General features: G+C 43.6%; 1 protein-coding gene across 1 annotated transcript in view; it reads right to left on the reverse strand.

Annotated features, from left to right (window-relative positions):
* ATP8B4 (ATPase phospholipid transporting 8B4 (putative)) overlaps nucleotides 1-25,817 on the reverse strand; it is a 113,975-nt gene that overhangs the window by 48,761 nt on the left and 39,397 nt on the right. Inside the window, exons 9-13 of the mRNA XM_083712493.1 lie at nucleotides 25,048-25,118; nucleotides 21,827-21,909; nucleotides 9,721-9,879; nucleotides 8,290-8,378; nucleotides 1,141-1,337 (exon numbers count right to left, since the gene is read on the reverse strand). Coding sequence (XP_083568619.1) covers nucleotides 1,141-1,337; nucleotides 8,290-8,378; nucleotides 9,721-9,879; nucleotides 21,827-21,909; nucleotides 25,048-25,118 — 599 coding nt within the window. The remainder of the gene's footprint in view (nucleotides 1-1,140; nucleotides 1,338-8,289; nucleotides 8,379-9,720; nucleotides 9,880-21,826; nucleotides 21,910-25,047; nucleotides 25,119-25,817) is intronic.

Here is a 25,817-nt window from a genome sequence, read left to right on the forward strand (position 1 = left end):
GCCTATTCTTACCACATCCATAGCAATTTGTGGTGGGGATTACTGATGCCAAACACTGTTGCAGGAAGCGGCATTATTCACTGTTTGACATTTTCAGAGTTTGAACAGGCAAAAAAGGGGAGAAACTTATACGGGGTTTATTCTGCCACGCAGCTGATTTTAAAAGTCAAATGTAATATAAAACAAATATAACTTTGCGTTAGATATTATAATCTGGCAGTTCTAACTAACAAGATGCCGTTGCTCATGAGTCAATGTCAGATGAATAAGCAATAATTTCGGTAAACCCATTATCATTGACCTAGTTACACAGACCTCAAGGTAAAACAGAATTCAAACTTCAATGAATTCTGGGGGGTGGGGTGAGGAAGGTTCTTACGCCAAATAAGATGGGAAGATGTGCTTCATCACTCATTAAGAACATACACTGGTATTCCTGGTACCTCGATGTGTCATCCAGAAGGCAGGATTATGCTTTTGGTTAGTATGAGATGCTATAAGTTTTCTTCAAGATTCAGTTCTCTTCTTGATATCTCGAGAAGTTACCGTATTTTTTGCTCTCTAAGACTCATTTTTTCCCTCCTGAAAAGTAAGGGGAAATGTGTGTGCGTCTTATGGAGCGAATGCAGGCTGCGCAGCTATCACAGAAGCCAGAACAGCAAGAGGGATTGCTGCTTTCACTGTGCAGCGATCCCTCTTGCTGTTCTGGCTTCTGAAATTCAGAATATATATTTTTTTTGTTTTCCTCCTCCCAAAACTAGGTGCGTCTTGTGGTATGGTGTGTCTTATAGAGTGAAAAATACGGTAAATCTTTTGAGCGGGGCATCAATGCATCTTATTTCATCCTTATAAATATACTCATATGAAGGCAAAGCTAAAGGACCCCTGGACAGTTAAGTCCAGTCAAAGGCGACTATGGGGTTGCGGTGCTCATCTCGCTTTCAGGCCGAGGGAGCCGGCGTTTGTCCACAGACAGCTTTCCAGGTCATGTGACCAGCAGGACTAAACTGGTTGTGGCACAACAGAACACCGTGATGGAAGCCACAGCACACGGAAATGCCATTTACCTTCCCACCCCTAACTGTCAGGGGTCCCTTTACCTTTACCTTATACATCATGCAACAGAATCTGACACCTTACCTTACATATAAGGAAATGGGCACAACCGAATTTAGTATGATAACGTATGACCAAAATGTCAGAAATCCTGAAAATATAGGACTTTTCACCACTGCACTCCAAGACAGGTAAATTCTGAAATGGGTGCCAATCTGATGCTCCCAAATTGAATTTCCTATTGCCAGAATGATTCCCATGAACACCAGTAGTCCAAAGATCTGAAATCAGAGCAATAAAGGAGGTTAGATAAGTTCACCTTCATCTCTCAACACTACTGTTTTGCCTCGAATGTATATGTGCAGTACTTGGACACAAAATCACCTTTCTACGTTGTGCATGCGTGACTATGAATAGAGCTATTGTCTAGGCTTAACAGAGCTTCAGAACAATAGGATTGCATTATAAACATTCTTATAAGAAAAAACGGCTGCTTTTCCCTTATGGCGTATTCCAGAGCCCGTATAGAGTTAAGTGAGTTCCCTATCGGTAGGAGAAAATAACAGAGGCCAGCCAGAGAATATTGAGAAGCAAAGCGGCTAGTAAGCCTGATCTTTATTCAAGGAATTGTTGCAAGAGGGTCCCCAGTCACCACATGCAGGAGGGAGGAGAACCCCGAACAATGGTGCACAAGCCCTTATATAGACTTTTGAAATTGCCCACCCTGTAGCCCAAGACCACTCCCCAAAACATCATAAATATGTGCAGTAAGAAATAATTAAGGGGAGGATAAGGCAAAATTTATAAATACATTTGAACTGGATATGCAGTAACAAAAAGATATGAAATAAATAACGGCAGAAGTGAGGGGAGGGAAGTTGAGGGGAAAGTAAATTAGATTTGTTGAGAGTTTGTTTTTCTGGGTAAAGTGTTGGTAAAAGTTGAAAATAAAAAATAAAATTCTTATTGAAAAAAATGGGTCTTGGGAGACATAGGGTACGTCCAGACTGTTACTATATTCCGTGGGATTCAATGGCACCCCACACATTCAATCAAATTCAGGCTTTGCAATTAAAGCTGATTTGGAATTCGTACAGAGCAAATCCACTTCCCCAAAGGACTGGACTTTAAATGATCAGGAAAGTGACAGAAAAATGCAGTGGAATGTGTGGGCCAACACTTCATGCAAAGTGATCTACCCTCTTGGCAACAAATTGAGAAGAATATTCATTAAATAGCAGGTGCTGTCTAATCTCTCCACAAACAAATCAGGTCTCATTTGCAGCTTTTAAGCCCTCCCCTGGGACACCTTGTTTTCTGGAGGGAGGACATGGGGAAAGAGAGAAATCTGAAACCCCACACCTCCAACCCAAGGCCAGGTGTTGGGGGGGAGCAAGTTTGTAAGGATGCTAAGAATAGGTTCTGTGCAAAGAACGACTTCTGATTGGCCGCGGGAAGCTCCTGTGCACTGTGAATATTGGGGGCATTTTATGAATCTTAAATCTTAATGATGATGATAATGACAATGATTATTATTACAATGGTATCTCGGGTTAAGTACTTAATTTGCTCCGGAGGTCCATACTTAACCTGAAATTGTTCTTAACCTGAAGCACCACTTTAGCTAATGGGGGCTGCTGCTGCTGCTGCACCGCCAGAGCACGATTTCTGTTCTCATCCTGAAGCAAAGTTGTTAACCTGAAGCACTATTTCTGGGTTAGTGGAGTCTGTAACCTGAAGCGTATGTAACCTGAAGCGTCTGTAACCCGAGGTACCACTGTATTTGTACCCCACACATCTGACTGGGTTGCCCCAGCCACTCTGGGCGGCTTCCAACATATACAAAAACATAATAAAACACTGCAAAATCAGTAGCTGCTGTCAGGGAACTGCCATCAGCTCAGAGGTGAGAGGTGGAAGGGCAGTTGTGTTATAGGGAACCTCCGAAAATCTTGCGAAGCAGTTCCTCCTCTGGCGAGGAGGAAGCCCCACCTCCAGTGGAAAGGAGATGCAGGGACCAGGAGATGCTAGGGAGAGCAAATCGGAGGGGAGGGAAATACCCCTTTGCCAGTGCCCAGTCTGCGCAGTAGGTTTCGGCGCAGGGAGGGGAGGAGAAGGTTGGGGGTCACGGGACTGGTATGCTGGGGGAAGTACAAGGACCGACCACTCCCAGATTCTGTTAGCGACTGAGCCAGACATGAACTTGCAACACTCCTCACTGTAGATAGTTTGCACTAAGAATAAAGGCTTCAAAAACAGGTCTGAGTCTTGCCTGTTTGCTCTCATGCAACCACACCAGCACCTGACAGCTGCAAAAACCTTATTGGGCCACTATAAACGCATCCCCAGTGCCCCTTACCCTAATATATAAAAAGCATTATTCAGAATCATGGTTTGCAGAACCCACTGTGAAATATAACAGTGCAATAAAAAATTAAAACAGTAACTATTTATTTAAGATCCAATTAAAACTATGTAGTTTAATTAAGTCAACAACAATGATGAACTCAATCTGGTGATTCCAGCTTTTCAATGTCATTTACACCTCCTGTGCCCCCCTGCCTGTTTGTGCCCCACTAGGTAATCCAACTGCCTGCATTGGGACCCACTGATTTTTGGTAAAGGTAAAGGGACCCCTGACCATTAGGTCCAGTCGTGGCCGACTCTGGGGTTGCGGCGCTCATCTCGCTTTATTGGCCGAGGGCCGCGTACAGCTTCCGGGTCATGTGGCCATCATGACTAAGCCGCTTCTGGCAAACCAGAGCAGCGCACAGAAACCCCGTTTACCTATAGGAGCGGTACCTATTTATCTACTTGCACTTTGACGTGCTTTTGAACTGCTAGGTTGGCAGGAGCAGGGACCGAGCAACGGGAGCTCACCCCGTGGCGGGGATTTGAACCGCCGACCTTCTGATCGGCAAGTCCTAGGCTCTGTGGTTTAACCCACAGTGCCACCCGCGTCCCACTGTTCTATAGACACCTACATAAGCCTCCGCCAAAATGGCACCCTTCAGCGGTGGTCCAAAAGAAGGAGCTTCCGCTCGCCGTTTTTTGCAGGGTTCCAAGGCCAGGCAGGAGAATTAAAGTCGCTGAGTTCTCTGCTCCGAATAGAAGCTTTCCCACTCTTTCTGTACTGGTTCCTTATATGGGATTGGCACTACATATTCCCTGTGCTTGCCAGAATGTTCTGGGATACATTCCTAAGACAAACTGTCTCCTTATATTCCCCTCTGGGGTGATGCAACGCCTTGCAGCCACCTACTAAAAGCATGGGCCTTGTGGCAGATCTCGGTCCATGGCACAGATTTCAGAATTTGGCCCGACATCTGTGTAATCCTATATTAAGCAAATATGTCAAATGCTGACAAAACAACGACCGCACACCACCCAACTTTCTATTGTTTTAGTAGCTAATTAAAAACCACAGCCGGTACTTATTGCAAATATTCTTACCAATGTCTGGTTCAAGTTGCATTTTTCTAACTTTATTGATTGGACTAATGGTCTGGAAAGTTTGCAGATAGCTCTGAAAATGCAAGTTGAATTTCTTTTTGCCCAACCAGGAGATATTTTGCTTTCCCTCTCTTTAAGACCTCTCTCTACATACAATGCCCTATTTCTCAATTCGATTCGCGTGAAAGATTGCAATGTTCCATGGTCTCGATTCACCCCACCCCCACCTTCTTGCCCCCGCAAAAGCATGCAGAGGGTGGCTTTCGATTGAAGAGAAGTACAGTGGTACCTTGGTTTCCAAACAGCTTAGTTGTCGAAGAAATCGGCTCCCGAAGGCCACAAACCCGGAAGTAAGTGTTCTGGTTTGCGAGTGTTTTTAGGAAGCCAAACGTCCGACGTGGCTTCCACAGCTTCCGATTGGCTGCAGGAGGCTCCTGCAGCCAATTGGAAAGTGCACCTTGGTTTTCAAATGGTTTTGGGAGTCGAACAGCCTCCCGGAATGGATTAAGTTCAAGAACCAAGGTACCACTGTATAGTCATACCTCAGGTTAAATATGCTTCAGGTTGAGCGCTTTCAGGTTATGCTCTGCGACGACCCAGAAGTAACGGAATGTATTACTTCCGGATTTTGCCGCTCGTGCATGCGTAGACGCTCAACATGGCGTCACGCGCATGCACAGATGCAGTGAATCGCGACCCGTACCCGTGCAGATGCGGGTTGCGTTCGCTTCAGGATGCGAATGGGGCTCCAGAACGGATCCCGTTCACATCCAAAGGTAACACTGTACTAGAGCTGCCATTTTGGGGTTACAATTCCTATTCACTGCAACAGTGCTGCTGTGATTGTGGAAACCATGGCTGCAAAGAAGCAGTAGTTATTTATGAATATATTAGTTCACATGAGGGGGTTTTTTGGGGGGTATCAGTTGACAACATTAACCCAGCCATATGGGAATCCCTTGCAGATGGTGGTAGCACCTGGAGACAATCCACAGCAGTGATTATAGAAGGAATGACCACTGGGAAGAGAGCAGAGAGAAGATACGCCATGGTGCATCTGGAGCAGCAAAACCACATGCCTTCACCTGCTCCCCCTGCAATGAAACATGTCTCTCCCATATCAGTCTCTGCAACCACAGCAGGCAAAGTCGCTCTGTGATGGTTTGACCGTTCCCTGAAAGTGCACTTTTCCATTGTCTCCCAAGACAGACGGATGCCAAGAACAAGTTGTTTTTCACTTTTAAATGTTTATATATAAGGTAAAAGGTAACGGTAAAGGACCCCTGGACAGTTAAGTCCAGTCAAAGGCAACTATGGGGTGCGGCACTCATCTTGCTTTCAGGCCAAGGGAGCCAGAGTTTGTCCACAGCTTTTTGGGTCATGTGGCCAGCAGGACTAAACTGCTTCTGGTGCAACTGAACACTGTGACAGAAACCAGAGCGCATGGAAACATTGTTTACCTTCCCGCCACAGCGGTACCTATTTATCTACTTGCACTGGTGTGCTTTTGAACTGCTAGGTTGGCAGGAGCTGGGACAGAGCAATGGGAGATCACACCGTTGTAGGGGATTCAAATTGCCGACCTTCTGATCAGCAAGCCTAAGAGGCTCAGTGGTTTAGACCACAGCATCACCCACATCCCTATCTATCATCTATCTATCTATCTATCTATCTATCTATCATCTATCTATCTATCTATCCATCTACAGTCTATATATATATAAATTTTAAAGCTGAGCAGTAATTTGAATCCAGATTTCCCTGTCCAACATTCTGTGCCATGCTGATTACTTGGGAAGCATGTCTGAAAATAAGAAATTCTCCCAAAAGGAGACAATTCAAGTTTTTAAAAAACTTAATAAAAATTTCTGAAAATCCATAGTGCATTCTATAGTGAAATCCACACTGAATGCCAACTTTGTCAGGACTGCTACAGGATTTCTCCTGAGACAGAGGGGTACACACCCATCCAGCCACCCACCCAGTGTTTTAATCTTAATCCCTTCTTTCTAGAGAATCCAGGAAATTGTAGTTCTGTGACCAAGTTTCAGGATTCTCTGAGAAAGCTGTGATATTTAGTCGGGTATGGAACAGATAGATTTTGTAATACAGATAGGAGCCAGCAGGGCCATGACAGGAAACGTGCCCATTTCAAGGAGGTTCTGGCATGTGTGTGATTCAGGCACACCACCACAATTGAGGGGCCTTTCAATATAGTGCCCTCTGGTGGGGTTCCTCCAAAACTGATGGCCTCCCACAAGTTGTGGTGGGCTTACCTGGTGGCATCAGCGAACGGCATCAGCACGACAAGGGCAATCATTTAAATTGCCTCAGTTGTCCTGGAACAACTTTATATCAGGGATACTGCAGGGCACTGTGGGAAATTTTAACAGTGGCTCCCACCTTTACCAACCCAGCTACTGGTACATCAGCATGTACGGAGGCAGTAATTTCCATTCTGACCTGTCTTCGTCACAGTTTGTTTGTTTGTTTGTTCATTGATTTACATTCATTCATTTATATTCCACCATCTTTCCCCTGAAGATATCAAAGCAGTATGCAGTGGTACTTAATTCGTTCCAGAGGTCCGTTCTTAACCTGTAACTGTTCTTAACCTGAAGCACCACTTTAGCTAATGGGGCCTCCCACTGCCGCCATGCCGCCAGAGCACGATTTCTGTTCTCATCCTGAAGCAAAGTTCTTAACCCGAGGTACTATTTCTGGGTTAGCGGAGTCTGTAACCTGAAGCGTATGTAACCTGAAGCATATGTAACCCGAGGTACCACTGTACACAGTTCCTCTCCTCCTTATCTTATCCTTACAACAGCCCTGTGAGGTAGGTTAGGCTGAGACTGAGTGACTACCCTGAGGCTACCTAGTGTGTTTCATGTCTGAGTGGGGATTCAAACCCTGGTCTCCCAGGTCCTAGTCTAACACTTTAACCTCTACACCACATTGGCTCTCAGTTGGCACTGTTTCTGTTCTGCTGCAGTTCAGGTTCCACCAAATACTAAGTTATTTGCTTTGCTGCCTGCTGTTTAATGTAGTTGACTTATAACTACTTAGGTAAGTTATGAATTTAACATAATTAATAACACAATTATTTCCACATCCTTTGTTCCAGTGCAAGGTAAAGAGGTAAAGGGCCCCCTGACCATTAAGTCCAGTCGCGGACGACTCTGGGGTTGTGGCGCTCATCTCGCTTTACTGGCCGAGGGAGCTGGCATACAACTTCCGGGTCATGTGGCCAGCATGACTAAGCCGCTTCTGGCGAACCAGAGCAGCACACGGAAACGCCGTTTACCTTCCACCCGGAGCAGGACCTATTTATCTACTTGCAGTCTGATGTGCTTTCAAACTGCTAGGTTGGCAGGAGCAGGGACCAAGCAACGGGAGCTCACCCCGTCATGGGGATTTGAACCGCCGACCTTCTGATCGGCAAGCCCTAGGCTCTGTGGTTTAACCCACAGCGCCACCCGTGTCCCCTCCAGTGCAAAGGAAACACAATTTAAAGGGGGAGTATTTAATTACGTATTCTTTGCAGACTGAAAAAACCAATGGATTGATCTTCAATCCAGACATGGGATAAATATGTCAACATCAACAACTTCCACTTCTGTTTCCATTTCCGTCAGAATTCTCCAAAATCCCTACTGATGCTGATGACAGTACAGGCATCCCTCGTCTTATTTTAAGGAATTACACCTTTATACATAATGTTCAAGGAAACTGTATTTAAGATGCCAGATTAAGTTTTGTGGTCCTACTGTAGTCACTTACCCACAATACCAAAGTATTCATCAGGCGATCAATGCTTGTTCGTTTCAATTCAGTTTTGCCACTGTTCTGCATTAACTTGGTGTCAGGGCCTATAAAAAAAGGAAAAAATTCTTTTTAAACCTCTAGCACACTATCTAAGTAGATTACTTTGCCACTGGTTTCACCCATCAGGTTCAAACTTTTCTATCCATCACTATCTTATTTTTACTCAGTTCTTCTGTTTTTAATCATGTTTTAGGCTGTATATTACTTGCAATCTCATACCGAATTACAGAAAACCAAAAAATCAGTGCAGCTTTCAAAAGTTGGGTCCACCCCTCTGGATGCAGGATCCGTTCCTTGATCAGAGGAGCCACCATGAAAAATTTGATTACAATACCTTAAGGCATCCAAATACATAGCCAACAGACAATTCTCCAAAAATATATAATAGATTAGCTGTTTTTGTTATTAGCATTCACTATTATTAGGTGATTTTACATACTATCAATATTAGGTAATGACCGCTCCCCGCATAAAAACAGGGGGCGCCCTTTGCATGGACACACGCAGCCCCTGGACCTGGAGCGGCTCCATCAGCATAGGCTTGGCTTCGCCTTCCCTCAGGTGGGATACCTGGAGGTCTCCGCCTACCTCAGTCAGTTGTCCAATCCCACCTGGGGGAAGCTTTGCCAAGGAGACCAGGCCAGGTATGGGAGGGACTACCTGCCCATGCAATAGAGGGAGGATCTTACCTGGGAATCCTCACTTGGCTCCAGAGCTTCTCCCACCCTACCCACCCTCAGTTAATGTCTTATTTTGCAGGTTAACGTTTCTTCACAGGTTTTGCAGGTTAACTTTTCTTCACAGGTATGCGGGCGCTGCTACGTTAAGGTCGCTGTTAAAGGGCCGGAAAGGAATTCCCCTGCATGGCAGGTCTCGCCTTTCCCATAGCAAAACATCACAACTTTGGCGGTATCAGGCCTTGGGCGGAATCCTTTAGTCCATCTTCCTCTTTGCAGGGGCGATACCAGGGTTCCCCATTAAAGGGGTTTCTGAAGGGAGGCTTTGACCATACGCCGAAAGGTCGTCATTGCTCTCCCCTGCAGCGGCGGCGTAACGGGGGCGGCTATCTCTGTTTGAACATATGTTCTCCAGAGCCGGCCCATCCCCCCCCCCCCACAAACACTGGATAACCCTGATGCTCCCTAGGTCCCCGGCTGGGGACTAGGGAGGGAGAACGCCCAATGCCTGAGCCAAGGTCTACCCACATTTGAAATTTAATAAAGTTGTGGCCAATTTAATCCCATAGCACGGTGTCTTGAGTCGTTATTCCACATGACGGGGGGACCGCTCGGGATCTGGGGACTCCGCCTGTCCACACAATGTATATAAGGACTGGGGGAAATGTTTTGTTGGTAAGATTAGAAATAATTAAAAGTTCATATTTACCTGCAAAAATAACCATTCCAAAGCACCACTCAGTGTTTCTCAACATACAACCTCGTAACAGCAGCATTTCATTATTAAGGCAGTATTTGTTAACATCCCAGGAAAGAACTCCTGCGTATCGATTCAGTTTTCCATTAGGAGGTTCACACTCAACTTCTCCTACAAAATGAAAATCAAAGAGGTTGCTTTATTGTGTTTTAGATACTATCTGCAAGTATGTCAGGTGTCCCACATTTTAACAAAGATTTCCTAGGGCTGATTCCCCCCCCCCCCCCAGTATTGAAGGGAAAAACACCTCGTACAACAAGCAGCATTAAATGTCTACATACATTAAGAGTTCAGTTCAATGTGACACAGTGTCATAAAACGACCTTCTTTTCAAAAACAGCATGTTCAACCCTCTAAGCCCAAATATTGCTTAGACCTACTACAGATACTGTCTGAAGCCTCAATTCACATGGTTATTCATGGTTGTTTGAATTTGATGTGGTAAAACAAGGCTGTGATGCTTAGGCACAGTTCACATGTCACAGTAAACCATAGCTTAAAACAAACTGTGGTTCAATGTGATGATCATTACCAGTAGCCTGCTTGTTCCCATTAAATCATAGCTTGTTTTGAATTATGGTTGCTGGTGATGCTCCTTCCCTGCTCCTGCCACATTGCGAAAACAATAAGCCACAATCCAGATTGCCAGGTTCTCTGAAAATAATAATAATAATAATAATAATAATAATAATAATAATAATAATAATAATATGAGCTATAAAGTGGTACCTTGCGTGTCGAACTTAATCCATTCAGGGAGTCCGTTCTACTCCCAGAACCTTTCGAAAACCAAGGCGTGGCTTCCGATTGGCTGCAGGAGCTTCCTGAACTCAATCAGAAGCCACATGGGATGTTCGGTTTCCGAAAAATGTTCTCAAACCAGAACACTTACTTCCAGGTTTGAGCCGTTCAGGAGCCGATTTGTTCAGCAACTAAGCTGTTCGGGAACCAAGGTCCCACTGTATGCCCAAATCAATGCTTGGTTACTATTCGTAGTTTGTTTGGCAATTGCTAGGCAATGAGGATATACAACAACATTATTGTTATGTACTGAAGTTCTCACCCTGGGCCAGCAGGGGGATACTGTAGATAGTTATGCAAATAAGGGATCGAAAGTGACGTTCAGTGATTGGATAGTTTTAGGAAATTGTTACAGTTACATTGTACTGGAGCTCTATATAAGCAGGCTGGCTGAACCCTTCAGTTCTGTCCTGTCCTGGCCTGGCCTGTGAATAAACAAGAGCTGTTTGAAGAATCGCTGTGTCGTCTGATATGTTCACCCACAACTTAACAATTAACTTGTGTGTCCCAGTTGTAATACCTATTTTTGTTTGTTTGTTTTATATAAATAAATATAATTTTTGTTATTTTTTTCTGTTTTACAATTTAGAATATTCATTTAAACAACCTTAACATATCAATGACTTCCCTTCTTCTCCTTCCATGGTTCATTTTGCATAACATAAAGGTAAAGGGACCCCTGACCATTAGGTCCAGTCATGGCAGACTCTGGGGTTGCGGTGCTCATCTTGCTTTATTGGCCGAGGGAGCCGGCGTACAGCTTCTGGGTCATGTGGCTAGCATGACTAAGCCGCTTCTGGCGAACCAGAGCAGAGCACAGAAACGCCGTTTACCTTCCCGCTGGAGCAGTACCTATTTATCTACTTGCACTTTGATGTGCTTTCAAACTGCTATGTTGGCAAGAGCAGGGACCGAGCAACGGGAGCTCACCCCGTTGTGGGGATTCAAACCGCCAACCTTCTGATCGGCAAGTCCTAGGCTCTGTGGTTTAACCACAGTGCCACCCGCGTCCCTTATTTTATATAAATAAATATAATTTTTATTAATTTTTTCTGTTTTACAATTTGGAATATTCATTTAAACAACCTTAACATATCAATGACTTCTCTTCTTCGCCTTCCATGGTTCATTTTGCATAACATAAACCCCCTGCGTATTTTACCATTCAGTATTCCATTATTATTATAGGGACGCAGGTCCCTATAATAAGTATTCCATTATAATTAATAAGTATTCCATTATTATTAATAATAATAAGTATTCCATTATAATAATAATAAGTATATTATTATTAATAATAATAAGTATTCCATTATTATTATAGGGACGCAGGTGGCGCTGTGGGTTAAAGCCTCAGCGCCTAGGACTTGCCGATCGAAAGGTCGGCGGTTCGAATCCCTGCGGCGGGGTGCGCTCCCGCTGCTCGGTCCCAGCGCCTGCCAACCTAGCAGTTCGAAAGCACCTCCGGGTGCAAGTAGATAAATAGGGACCGCTTACCAGCGGGAAGGTAAACGGCGTTTCCGTGTGCGGCTCTGGCTCGCCAGAGCAGCGATGTCACGCTGGCCACGTGACCCGGAAGTGTCTCCGGACAGCGCTGGCCCCTGGCCTCTTGAGTGAGATGGGCGCACAACCCCAGAGTCTGTCAAGACTGGCCCGTACGGGCAGGGGTACCTTTACCTTTACCTATTCCATTATTACATCTATCAAAACTTATTTACACTGTTGAACTTACAGGATCTTAATGCTGCCGATGTTTTCAAGTGTACACAATTCCACCCCCCATATATTCAATAAACATTTCCCAATCTTCTTTAAACGTGTGTTGTTGTTCCTCTTCTCTTCTTCTTCTTCTATATGTTAGATCCACAAGCTGTGCATATTCCATCAGTTGAAGTTGCCATTCTTCTTGAGCTGGGACCTAGCTCGCTTTCCATTTTTGTTTGTTGAGAAGGTATTCTGGTATGACTTTTGTTCAAGTAAATGCTAGAAATTGTTAAGGAAAAAACTTGGGCATCAAATGGCTCTGCGCTATCTACAACTGTGGGGGGGAGCAAAATGAACTCAGTATATAACGCAGCAAGTTAGAACCGCTTTCTTTATGTGTTAACCTTGCTAAAGTTCAGCAATCTTAACATTGTCTTGTGGAGTTCAGCTTCTGCAACTCAAGCTCAGCCAAGCTTTCAACCCTGAGGTCACGCAGATTAAGCACAGATGGACTACAGATTTAAAAGGCACGGCCAAAAACCAGGGGCGCGTGTGCTACTTTTGAATATATGTGGCTTCTTCTGTGTCCCTTTGGTGTCTGCGGCTATAGGATGCCATTCCTGTTTTCAATCTAAACACACTGATCTCAGCTGGCTGCAATGGGACTTGTTTTGCTTTATCCCAATGTACAAGAAGCCATTAATAGAGATCACATGTTCAGCGTTGCGCACTATGCATTCAATGCTTTTGTTGGACACACAGAGACCCTTTAAATAGGTGAATTTTCCAAGACCGATCAAACCTATGGGGGGGGGGAGGAATTGCTCCATGTTTACTGATCACTGTTACTGAAGCTGGAATAAACAGAGGTGGCCAGTGCAACCAGTTCCACCAACACTAGAGGGCGCTGCAGGGTATTGGAACCATAGAGTAGTGAATTGAGCAGAGAGGAAGGCGAGGGACAGGGGGGCACCGAATTTCGCACAGGGCACCACTGAAATTTTAAAGACCACTGCCACTGGAATAAAGCATAGGATTGCTGAAGATGACCTAGACCAGTGTTTCCCAAAGTGGCCGATACTGCCCCCTAGGGGCGCTGGAACAATCCAGGGGGGTGGTAATATGCTTTGGCGCAACTGGGAGTGTTGAATAAAAACAAGTCCTTAATACCATATGCACCTTTCCCTGCCGTTTTTAGGTAATTATGTATTTATTAACTTTCAGTAATTGTCAAAATAAGTCAATCAACTTATAGACCTTGATCTTTGCCCCCCTGCCCTGCCCCCCAAGAAATGACTGAGTCGATTAAAGAGTTTCAGATTTTATATAGGAATTGCTAGCATTGCTTAACTCATGGGTAGGCAAACTAAGGCCCGGGGGCTGGATCCGGCCCAACTGCCTTCTAAATCCGGCCCGCGGATGGTCCGGGAATCAGCTTGTTTTCAAATGAGTAGAATGTGTGCTTTTATTTAAAATGCATCTCTGGGTTATTTGTGGGGCATAGAAATTCGTTCATTTCCCCCCCAAAAAATATAGTCCGGCCCCCCACAAGGTCTGAGGGACAGTGGGCTGGCCCCCAGCTGAAAAGGTTTGCTGACCCCTGGCTTAACTCCTGCAACTCTATCTTTGCAACCTGTTTAGATTTAGCTTGCAGTTCCTTTAGATTTGTTATTTAGCATTTTTAGACATGAAAAGTGTTTTCCAGAGGGGAATATATATATCAGCCAGGCAACTCAATCAGCTGCCATTCCAATTACAGTCGATGAAAATATTACAGACCATTTTTTCATATTTAATACTAGGTTCATTTTTGTTGTCGTTGTATCTTCAGTTTTGGACTATGTTTCCCAAAGTGGGAGATACTGCCCCCTGGGGGTGAGCTGGAACAATCCAGGGGGGGTGATAGGATGCTGGGGTGCATTTGAGAGTGTTGAATAAAAACAAGGGGGTGGTGTAAGCATAAAAAAGAGCATTTTGAAAAAGCATTCTGTAATGGTTCTAGGGGTTGCTCGTGTGTAAATCGACACCAAACCTGGCTAGGTTACCTGGGTGAACCCTTTCTGTCTGGACAGCCTCTCACCCGTGGCTGTCTCAGTCGCTGGCAGAATCCGTCAGTGGGCGTTTCTTGAACTTCTTCCAGCAAAGAAGCTCTTTGACGCCTAGTCGCCGCCTACTCTCCCTGCGCGGAAGCCTTCTGCGCAGGGAGGGTGTTGGCAGCAAAGGACCCGTGCTCTCCCCGCTGGTCTCCGGCGAAGAGTCATGGAGCCACCTCGCCGATTCTCCCATCTGCCCCCCTTCTCCACTGGTGCTACGCTGAATTCCTTCCCCAGCAGATGGGCTGCTTCTCTCCCTCCCGGGACGCTCTCCTGAACCCCTCTGGAGCCCTCCCTCTCCCTCTGGCTCTGATGGCAGTTCCCTGACACATTCATACATGTTTCACCGGTTTTTGGCTTACCACCAAGTCAGGTGCTGTTGTGGGACGACAACATTGCCTCCAATGGTGGTTATGATGGAGCTGTGGGTTTTTCCCAAGCTTGGATGAATGCTTTCATCCTCACCCAGACTCAGGAAGTGGGTGACGCCTTGCCTGCCTATTTGGCCAATGACAGGCAGGCTGGGGCAGCATCACCGCCCCTGGGATGGATCAGACTACAGTGGTACCTTGGTTCTCAAACGCCATGGTACTCAAATGCCTTGGTTCCCAAACGCCACAAACCCAGAAGTAAGTGTTCCAGTTTTTGAACGTTTTTCAGAAGCCAAACGTCTGATGCGGCTGATGGCTATTGTTTCTGGGGCGCCTGCACCAATCAGAAGTTGCGCCTTGGTTTTCGAACGTTTCAGAAGTCAAACGGACTTCTGGAACGGATTAAGTTTGTTTTTGCTATTTATTTTGCGTCTTTGTTTCTGAGGCTTTTTCAGTTCATTTGTTTTTGTGACTGTGTGGAACCCAGTTCAGCTACTGATTGATTGATTGATTGATTGATTGCGTGACTGCGGAAATGGATAAAAGCCTCCATCCAAACAATGACTATTATCAGTGCAGGTAAGAAAAATAATATTTTTTTATTTTTATCATCTACAATACTGTCTTATTTATTTTATAGTACAGTTCATTGATTATTGTTTTCATTTTATGGATCAATGGTCTCATTAGATAGCAAAACTCATGTTAAATTACTGTTTTTAAAAGTCTGGAACAGACTAATCTGTTTTCCATTACTTTCTATGGGAAAGCGCGCCTTGGTTTTGGAATGCTTTGGTTTTGGAACAGACTTCTGGAACGGATTAAGTTTGGGAACCAAGGTACCACTGTATTCCTTTGAGTAAACATGCACAGGATTTAGCAGTAGGTAGAAATTGTAGGTAGACATATAGATACCTAAAAGAATGCAAATAGGTTTCTGCATCTCTCTTTTTGTTCACTTAAAGAAAGTAGATTTCTAGAGGGCACTGCATAATTTTTGTTTCTTAAAAGGGAGTGGTAAGCCAAATAATTTTGGAAACCTCTGGCCTAGATATCTGTTGGACCTGACAAAGGGAGCCTTTGAAAAGGGCAGAGAACTATATTACCTGGTCCTAAAAGTAAAGGTAAAGGGACCCCTGGCCATTAGGTTCAGTCGTGGACGACTCTGGGGTTGCGGTGCTCATCTCGCTTTATTGGCCAAAGGAGCCGGCATACAGCTTCCGGGTCATGTGGCCAGCATGACTAAGCCGCTTCTGGAAAACCAGAGCAGCGCACGGAAATGCAGTTTACCTTCCCGCCGGAGCGGTACCTATTTATCAACTTGCACTTCATGCTTTCAAACTACAGTGGTACCTCGGGTTAAGTACTTAATTCGTTCTGGGGGTCCGTACTTAACCTGAAACTGTTCTTAACCTGAAGCACCACTTTAGCTAATGGGGCCTCCCGCTGCTGCCACGCCGCTGGAGCACGATTTCTGTTCTCATCCTGAAGCAAAGTTCTTAACCTGAGGTACTATTTATGGGTTAGCGGAGTCTGTAACCTGAAGCGTATGTAACCTGCAGCGTATGTAACCGGAGGTACCACTGTACTAGGTTGGCAGGAGCAGGGACCAAGCAACAGGAGCTCACCCCGTCGCGGGGATTCAAACCGCCAACCTTCTGATCGGCAAGCCCTAGGCTCTGTGGTTTAACCCACAACGCCACCCACGTCCCTAATACCTGGTCCTACACACCTGCTAACTCTGGCCTGGCTGTTTAGTCTCTCAGACACAAACTGATTTTGCCCACACCTGTACAAATAAAATACTAACTAACAGGCTTTACCTAGTTGGTATTCCCAGCTGCTACTTGAGAAAATACAAATATTTCTGTTTCTTTTTGTTACTTTTGTAAAACATTTGACATGCAGAGATCAAATATATCTCTTGGGCTACAAAATGTAACACAGCACTGTTATCGGAAGGCATAAAATAAATACACAACGAAACAGCCCTTTGCCCCCACATTTGCTAACCATTCATGTTTTATATTTCTGCTTTTCAGTTGCAAAATGTGCTGTCAGGATGACCACAAGATACGGGATGTTTCCTATAAGGACTCCTGTTACTAAACCCTGTGCCACCCTGAGGCTTAACAGTCATGCAAAATATGTAAACTTGTCAGAAGTAGCAAGAACCAGACCACCGCAGCAGTCAAAAACTGAAGATACAACAACAACAAAAATAACCTAGTATTAAATATGAAAAAATAGACTGCAATTTTTTCATCAACTATAATTGGAATTGCAGCTGATTGAGTTGCCTGGCTGATTTATATATATATTTTTATCCCCTCTGGAAAACATTTTTATGTCTAAAAAGGCTAAATAACAAATTTAAAACAACTGCAAGCTAAATCTAAACAGGTTGCAAATATAGAGTTGCAGGAGTTAAGCAATGCTAGCAATTCCTAAATAAAATCTCAAACTCTTTAATCGGGTCAGTCATTTATTGGTGGAGGGGACAGATATCAAGGTCTATAAGTTGATTGACTTATTTTGACAATTACTGAAAGTTAATAAATGCATCATTACCTAAAAATGGCAGGGAAACTTAAAAGGTGCCTATGGTATTAAGAACTTAAATTGTTATGCTGGAAAATGTTATAATTGCTTGTAAATGTGTGTATTAGTCAAACATATAATGTGTGTTTTGGGGGGGAATATGCAGTAAAATGCCAATGAGCAGTTTTTGTGTGTGTGCTTTTTTAAGGCAAATTGCTACAGAAATGTTGAGAACTGGATGTAAGACTGGAAAAGTAACAAACTGAAATTGACATTAATCCATTCCTAGCGCAAGAAGCTAACGTCTGCAGCTGCAATAAATAAATGCAAGAGAGAAGACTGTGTCCAAGCTAGCGATGTGTCGTGATGCAACAGAGGAGAAGGCACTGAATGCTACAGCTTCATTCACAAGTAATACTAAGCCAAACTATGAATGCAAGGAAGGTAAAGGGACCCCTGACCATTAGGTCCAGTCGTGGCCGACTCTGGGGTTGCGGCGCTCATCTCGCTTTATTGGTCGAGGGAGCCGGTGTTTGTCCGCAGACAGCTTCCGGGTCTTCTGGTGAAACAGAGCAGCGCACAGAAACGCCATTTACCTTCCCACCGGAGCGGTACCTATTTATCTACTTGCACTTTGACATGCTTTTGAACTGCTAGGTTGGCAGGAGCAGGGACCGAGCAACAGGAGCTCACCCCGTCGCGGGGATTCGATCCGCCGACCTTCTGATCGGCATGTTCTAGGCTCTGTGGTTTAACCCACAGTGCCACCCACGTCTCTGAATGCAAGGAAACACACTGGTAAAACAGCACCCAGCAGATTTGAACCCTATCTGCTGACATAATCCAGTGACATCAGCTGGTTGACAGGTATCTGTGGTTTGGGGAAAACGGCCTCATGAGCTGAATTGGACCCCCTGGCAAGCCAAGACCTGGCCCCATGTTCTTCCCTCCTAACCTAAAAGAAAATAAGAGGCCAGTTGCATCTCAATAGTGAAGGAGTTCATCATGCGAGGAGCCACCACTAAAAAGCCCCCACACCTCAAACATAAGGCATCACCTGCTGGTCTAAAAAGCATTTAAAGCTCTCTTTTCCTCCATCGGGGGACTCAAGGCTGTATACACAGGTTTCCAAAGGTGGTTTTCTATCCCAGCACTGACAAGACCCAGGCCTGCTTAGTTTTATGCTGCATTTTGCGTCTTCAGAAGACAAGGCCCTTTTCCCATTGTACTGAACAATTAAGCAGCTCAGCTTATGTTACCTCCTCATAATGCTGCCTCATGACCTTTAAAACCAAAGATATCCTGATGGGGAAAGATGTGCAGAATATATTCAAATACCACAGTGAACTGCAAATAACATCAAAATCCTTTGATGCGTTCTTGTCATTCCATTCTATTACATGTGGAAAATTGGCGCTACAAATATTCCACTCTTTATTTTAAACAAACATTTGCTGGCTTCATATACTATTTACTTACAAACGATAATTTATGAGCTTTTTTATATATATAAAAAAACTACATTATGTGGAAAAAATGCCGTTTGTTGCGGCCAAACCAAAATATCACTTGGCCCATCCATTTAAAGTTTCCTTGCTATTCATCCGGCCTAAACAATCTAAATCCTTCTCAATCTGGAAGAATTCAATTTCTGAACATGAACGCTAGCTGTATTTAGTATTTCTGTTAACAAAAATTACCAAAAATATTAGCAGGTTCGAGAAAGATAAATGAAACTAGAGCTATAACACACAAACCTGGTCAACAACAAAAATTTGCACACCAGTCCGATTGGAATATTGAGAGCAGCCAAGAAAAATTGCTCTTTTTCTTGCGTTGCTGAAGTCTATGCAGTATCTTTGGAGGTTTTAGAAATTTCAGGAGGCATGAAAGCTATGATTCACCTCCAAATGTCAGTTCCTAGGAATTGCAAGTGGGGAGAGTGCTGTTGTGCTCATGGTCCTACTCTTCTTCTTCTTCTTCTTCTTCTTCTTCTTCTTCTTCTTCGGTGATCCCTCGTAGCTGAGTAAGATTGTCTTCCATGAACAGTAAGTCCATAAGTGACTGTGGAGGCCAGTTCTGGATCCACACGTCCTTCCACAGTGGGGGCATAGGGTTCCAAGTGAGGGTTTGCCAAGTGTGCCTTCCTCTTAGCATGTTTCTCCCTTGCATCCTGGGTTTGAGCGTCTTCAAAGCCCATGACACCTTTGGTAATGGCTGTTCTCCAACTGGAACGCCCGGAGGCCAGTGTTTCCCAGTTGTTGGTGTTTATACTACATTTTTAAAGACTTGCCTTGAGTGAGTCTTTAAAGCTCTTTTGTTGACCACCAGTATTACGCTTTCCATTTTTAATTTCGGAATAGAGTAGTTGCTTTGGAAGATAATAATCAGGCATCCGCACAACATGACCAGTCCAAAAAAGTTGATGTTGAAAAATCACTGCTTTGACACTGGTGATCTTTGCTTCTTCCAGTACACTGACATTAGTTCGTCTGTCTTCCCAAGCGATGTGTAAACATTTTTGGAGACACCTTTGATGGGAACTTTTGAGGAGATGGAGATGGCGTTTATAAGTGGTCCACGTTTTACAAGCATACAGTAGGATTGGTAGTACAATAGCTTTGTAAACAAGCATTTTGGTTCCCCTGTGAATGTCCCGGTCCTAACAGGATGCTAGACTAAATGAGTCTTTGGCATGATCCAGCAAGGCTCTTCTAATGTTCTGATCAAAAAAATCTCCTGCTTTGACACAAAGGTCTGGCCAAAGGTATCGGAGGGAGGAATTTGGTAAGCATTAAGCATACACTGGGCAGAAGAGGGAGCAGGTTGCAGATATGTGCCCAATGTGGGGGCGATAGTAGCGATTGTCATCAAAATTCTACTCAATATTGAGCCAGAGCAGAACTCTGATGTATAGTTAGCGGAGTAAAAACTTAAACACGTTGCAGGATTCCCCCAAAATAGACCAGCAGAGCTTTACTGCTACTGAAGGCAAATGATCATAATGGTCGCAAATCCAATACATTCAGGATTGGCACTGTCCATAAGAAATCCAGTTGCAGCAGACTTAATTGAAACTTACAAAAACTTATAATAAGACTAAACCTTAACACTATACAGTGGTACCTCGGGTTACATACACTTCAGGTTACAGAATCCGCTAACCCAGAAATAGTACTTTGGGCTAAGAACTTTGCTTCAGGGTGAGAACAGAAATCTCGCGGCGGCAGTGGGAGGCCCCATTAGCTAAAGTGGTGCTTCAGGTTAAGAACGGACCTCCAGAACAAATTAAGTACTTAACCCGAGGTACCACTGTATACAGAACACCACAACAGAAGGAAGAGAGATAGAAAGAGAAAGTGGTACCCATTGCAGGTATAAACAAGAAGAAGATCTGCAGAAGGGACATGGAAAAGACTTAAGACCCTCGAACATAAGATTACCAGGTTGATGGGTAGATGGAATGGACAGTAAGGACTGACATAACCCGAGACCATGAAGAAGAGACGTTGGATGAAGATTGGAAGAAAGTTTTTTAAAAAAATTATTTTGGGAAGTAGTGTAAAATTAACGAGTATTAGGAAAAATGTTGGAATGAAATTATTTGGCTTTAGTAGAAATGATATAAGGAGTTATGTATAAATAAGTATTAAGTTTTACGCTTTAAGGTATTTTATGGTAAGATAAGGTTAAAATAAATTAAGGTAAACTGAATGACAGAATATAGTGAAAGATGGAAAGGATTTGTTGAGTTAATTAATAGGTTAGGCTGTTAAGATAAATTACCCAATAAAAATTGAGAAAGATGGAAAGAATTTGCTGAAACAAATAACTAAACTAGAATACAAAAAGGGAGGTGTAAGGAGGTTGATGAAACAAGTAAATGAAAGATAAAGATATGGAATATTGGATGTGTGTTTTTTATTGTTATTGTTGTATTTTTTTAAAATGTATTTTTTATGTATTTTTTCCAGTGAGCATGCAGGGCTGATTTCCTTCAGAATGGATAGGTTTGATCTTTTTGCAGTCCATGGGACTCTCAAGAGTCTCCTCCAGCACCATAATTCAAAAGCATCAATTCTTCGGCAATCAGCCTTCTTTATGGTCCAGCTCTCACTTCTTTATGGTCCAGCTCTCATTACTGGGAAAACCATAGCTTTAACTATACGGACCTTTGTTGGCCTGGATCAAGGTAAATCAGGATCTGAAGGCAACCGAATGGGAGGATTAGAGATCAAGCCCCAAGTCAAGACCAATGAGCAATTGGGACCAGAGAACAAGCCAAGAATAAGGATCAAAGAGATGTCAGGATCAAACAGTAAACATGACAGCAGCTAATTTTTTGTGATCTAGTCTGGCAGACTAGACTGGCATTGTATGGAAACATGAATCATATTGCATGGCGACAATAACACGGTTACTTTTCAAGTAGTACCTGATTTCATACAGAGGAATTTCCACCGGGAATTTCTGACACAGCAAAACAAACGAACAAAAAACTTTAACCAATTAAGTTTCCAAAAATTAACTTTCGCTTCAGTGACTTACCATCAAATTCTGCAAGCCTGGTAATGTCATCTCCAAGTTCTGAGGTCACGGGTAAAGCCTGTCGCACTTTTAGGTTGGTTTCGCTGCAAAATTCATAATATACTATTTACACATCTCTCTGGAACTTAATACCATGATCTTGTATATTGACTGGAAGTAGACAATAAGGGTGTGTGTCCCCGCAAGAAACAAAAGAGTGCCAACACAGATATGTATTTTCCCCCATGCTCTGTTGTAACTCCTGGTGAAATTGTTTTTTGCAATAGCAGAGCAAAAAAGTTATAGAACAGCAAAAGAAATTAATGTACACATGATGTCACCAGCTTACCACCTTCAACCACTCTTAAAAATTACAGGAGGTTCCCTAGTTCAAGTCACTCAGGCTTGAACTAGATCAGTGGTGACCGCTGTGAAAATGCTTTAAAAAAGTTTTAAAATATATATTGAATTTGCCATTAGCTCACCATCGCCATCTAGTGTCACATTCGTATAATACATTTAAAACTCTTTTAAAATGTTATATTTGCAGCTGAATAGCTGAGTCCCTAGACTAGTCAAATTATAGGGAGAGAACTACCTAAACTGTATAGAAACTTATTCACGTACGCTACTACAGAGGCAAGAAAGGTACTCACTAAAAAATGGAAAGAAGCAGAAGTCCCAGCAAAAGAAGAATGGATACAAAAACTTATAGAATACGCAGAAGTGGCGAAACTTACCGGAAGAATAAGAAATCAAGATAACAAACTTTTCATAAAAGAATGGAAATGGTTTACTGAATATTTATAGATAAACTGTAAACAGATTGGCAGGATTATGGTAATAAGAGTATATATTTAAAGTAGATGATAAATGAGCAAATTAAGTTAATTTGGATATGCAGAAGATATTAAAAATAAATTTAAGTTACAGCAGAAAGAGGAGGAAGGAAGTCAAGTTTTGAAATGTCAAAATGACTGTAAAATGAGTGAAATGTATAAACCTGAAAAGCATAAATAATTTTTTTTAAAAAAAATAAACTAGTCGAATACAACCCATAATGACACGCTTGTAGCTGCATCTCTTCCCCTCTTCCCTGGTAATAATCAGCAAAACAGAACGTGATGTCACTGCATGGTGTGTCTGTGCCATGCATGACATCACACCAGACATTTTGGATTGGATTGCTACATCTTACTCTGCAAACAACAGTGTGCAGTTATGAGGGGCTAGGTGTTCAAACCCTTCAGACGTGGGTTTCTCTGGCAATTACTCGGAGTGCTCATTTTAGGAACACTTGCTTGGATCTTAACTTGCTGTTTGTGACCAGAGGCTTCGCTGTGATCTAAACCACTGAGACTCTTGGGCTTGCCAATCAGAAGGTTGGCGGTTCGAATTCCCATGACAGGGTGAGTTCCCCTTGCTCTAACACAGCTCCTGCAGTTTGAAAGAACACCAGTGCAAATAGATAAATAGGTACCACTGTGGCGGGAAGGTAAATGGTGTTTCCATGAAGCTCTGGCTTCTGTCACGGTGTTCTGTTGCGCCAGAAGCGGTTTAGTCATGCTGGCCACATGACCCGGAAAGCTGTCTGTGGACAAATGCCGGCTCCCTCAGCCTGAAAGCGAGATGAGCACCACAACCCCATAGTTGCCTTTGACTGGACTTAACCGTCCAGGGGTCCTATACCTTTTTTTACCTTCTTCCACCCACAGGTGGTGCAGAGATCCAACAGATCCAATGTACTGTAGTAGCACATTGTTTAAATGTATGCTGTGGGTGGGCCCTTGGTTTCAGTTGGAGAAAAACTAATTAACTTATCAGCCCAGAGAGAACTGCGGCTGCTGCTGACCAATGAAAAGGGGTCAAGTCTGCTGGGCGGGCTCTCCTCTCCCCCCCCCCCCGGGCATGACGCAAACTCACTTCCCACCGAACTAACTGGAATTGCACTGCAACAAAAGAGCTTTGGTTTTGTTTTGATTAAAAAGCTGGCATTGTAAAGGTTGAACATCTGCATAGCAATTATTTGTTTTGAGGCTCTGAAGAAAGAAAACAACAAATATGATTTAGTCAGGCTGCATCTAGACATCCCACACACAGGTTACTAAGTATAACAGGGCAAAACCACTGCCATCTGAAAGGAGTTCACACCAAACGCAGATGTTCATGCTGAGGATATTTTTATATTTTTTTGCACTTCAGGGGGAAATTAATATCATTTTACAGTAGCAGCAACCAAACTGTGAAACAGGGAATTTGAAATAGTTATCCCCCCACCCCTGAAAGGCCCTTGAAAGAGCCAAATATCAAATGTCTGTCTTAAACAGTAAGTACATGTTTAGTCCATGTTGCCATGTTTTTTAACATTTGAAAGCATTTGTGGTTCAGATTTCTAGGCACAGAGTGCATTCAGACAACAGGGTACCCCGGTCACTTCCTTGCTCTTTAGCAAGAAAAATTAACGGGCCCGCAAACTGTCTTGCCAGAGTGGTGCATGCTCTAGTTATCTCCCGCTTGGACTACTGCAATGCGCTCTATGTGGGGCTACCCTTGAAGATGACCTGGAAACTGCAATTAATCCAGAATGCGGCAGCTAGACTGGTGACTGGGAGCGGCCACCTAGACCACATAACACCGGTCTTGAAAGACCTACATTGGCTCCCAGTACGTTTCTAAGCACAATTCAAAGTGTTGGTGCTGCCCTTTAAAGCCCTCAATGGCCTTGGCCCAGCATACCTGAAGGAGCATCTCCACCCCCATCGTTCAGCCCAGACATTGAGGTCCAGCTTCAAGGGGCTTCTGGCAGTTCCCTCCCTACGAGAAGAGAAGTTACAGGGAACCAGGCAGAGGGCCTTCCTGGTAGTGGCGCCTGCCCTGTGGAACACCCTCCCATCAGATCATAGCTGTCAATGTTACCCTTTTTTAAAGGGAAATTCCCTTATTCCGAATAGGATTTCCCTTTAAAAAGGGGGAAAGTTGACAGCTATACATCAGATGTCAAAGAAATAAACAACTATCTGACTTTTAGAAGACATCTGAAGGCAGCCCTGTTTAGGGAAGTTTTTAATGTCTGATGTTTTATCGTATTTTTAATATTTTATTGGGAGCTGCCCAGAGTGGCTGGGGAAACCCAGCCAAATGGGTGGGGTATAAATAATAAATTATTATTGTTTTTATAATTACTGCCGGAGGGACCAGCACTTTACTAGGTTAAAGGCAAAATAGATTGAAAACATTCATACCCATCAAGCTCTGCGGTCTCGATGTAACACAGTCCATGTGGTTCACTGCTAGAAAGGAGTAACAGATCAGCCTATAAAGGGAAGGAATATTTTCAGCACTGTTAAAGTAACTGCACAACCGTATTTTATTTGCATATTCCTATCATCTTTGAAATGTTAGCAAACACCTATGATTAGGACATAGGGAATGGGTTGCAGGTAAAGACAGGGGAGAAACTGGATTTTGTTTGCATTTCTGTGAAAAACCACCTAATCTGTAGTTTTTGAATAAATATATGCTCAAAAGCACAGCTGTCCTTCACACTTCTCTGCAATGAAGTTCTCCAACCCAAAGGCGTGTACAAAAACGCATATATTAGCAGGCCAGGTGCACCAGATGCATATATTAGTGAATATAGCATACAAAAATGCATTTTGATAGGGGAAAATATATTAGTGAATATAGCATACAAAAATGCATTTTGATAGGGGAAATTGCTTCCAGAAATATATATATTGCACTGTGTTCGATAATGTGTTTGTAAGGTGAAATTCACAGGAAAAGCTGGTGAATTGTCATGTTCTTTAGCCATTCAGTAATAAGGAACCAGGGACGCAGGTGGCGCTGTGGGTTAAAGCCTCAGCACCTAGGACTTGCCGATCGAAAGGTCGGCGGTTCGAATCCCTGCGTCGGGGTGCGCTCCCGTTGCTCGGTCCCAGTGCCTGCCAACCTAGCAGTTCGAAAGCACCTCCAGGTGCAAGTAGATAAATAGGGACCGCTTACCAGCGGG

Source organism: Podarcis gaigeae, assembly GCF_964106915.1.
Source record: "Podarcis gaigeae genome assembly, chromosome: 14".
In the NCBI taxonomy this organism is placed as follows: domain Eukaryota; kingdom Metazoa; phylum Chordata; class Lepidosauria; order Squamata; family Lacertidae; genus Podarcis; species Podarcis gaigeae.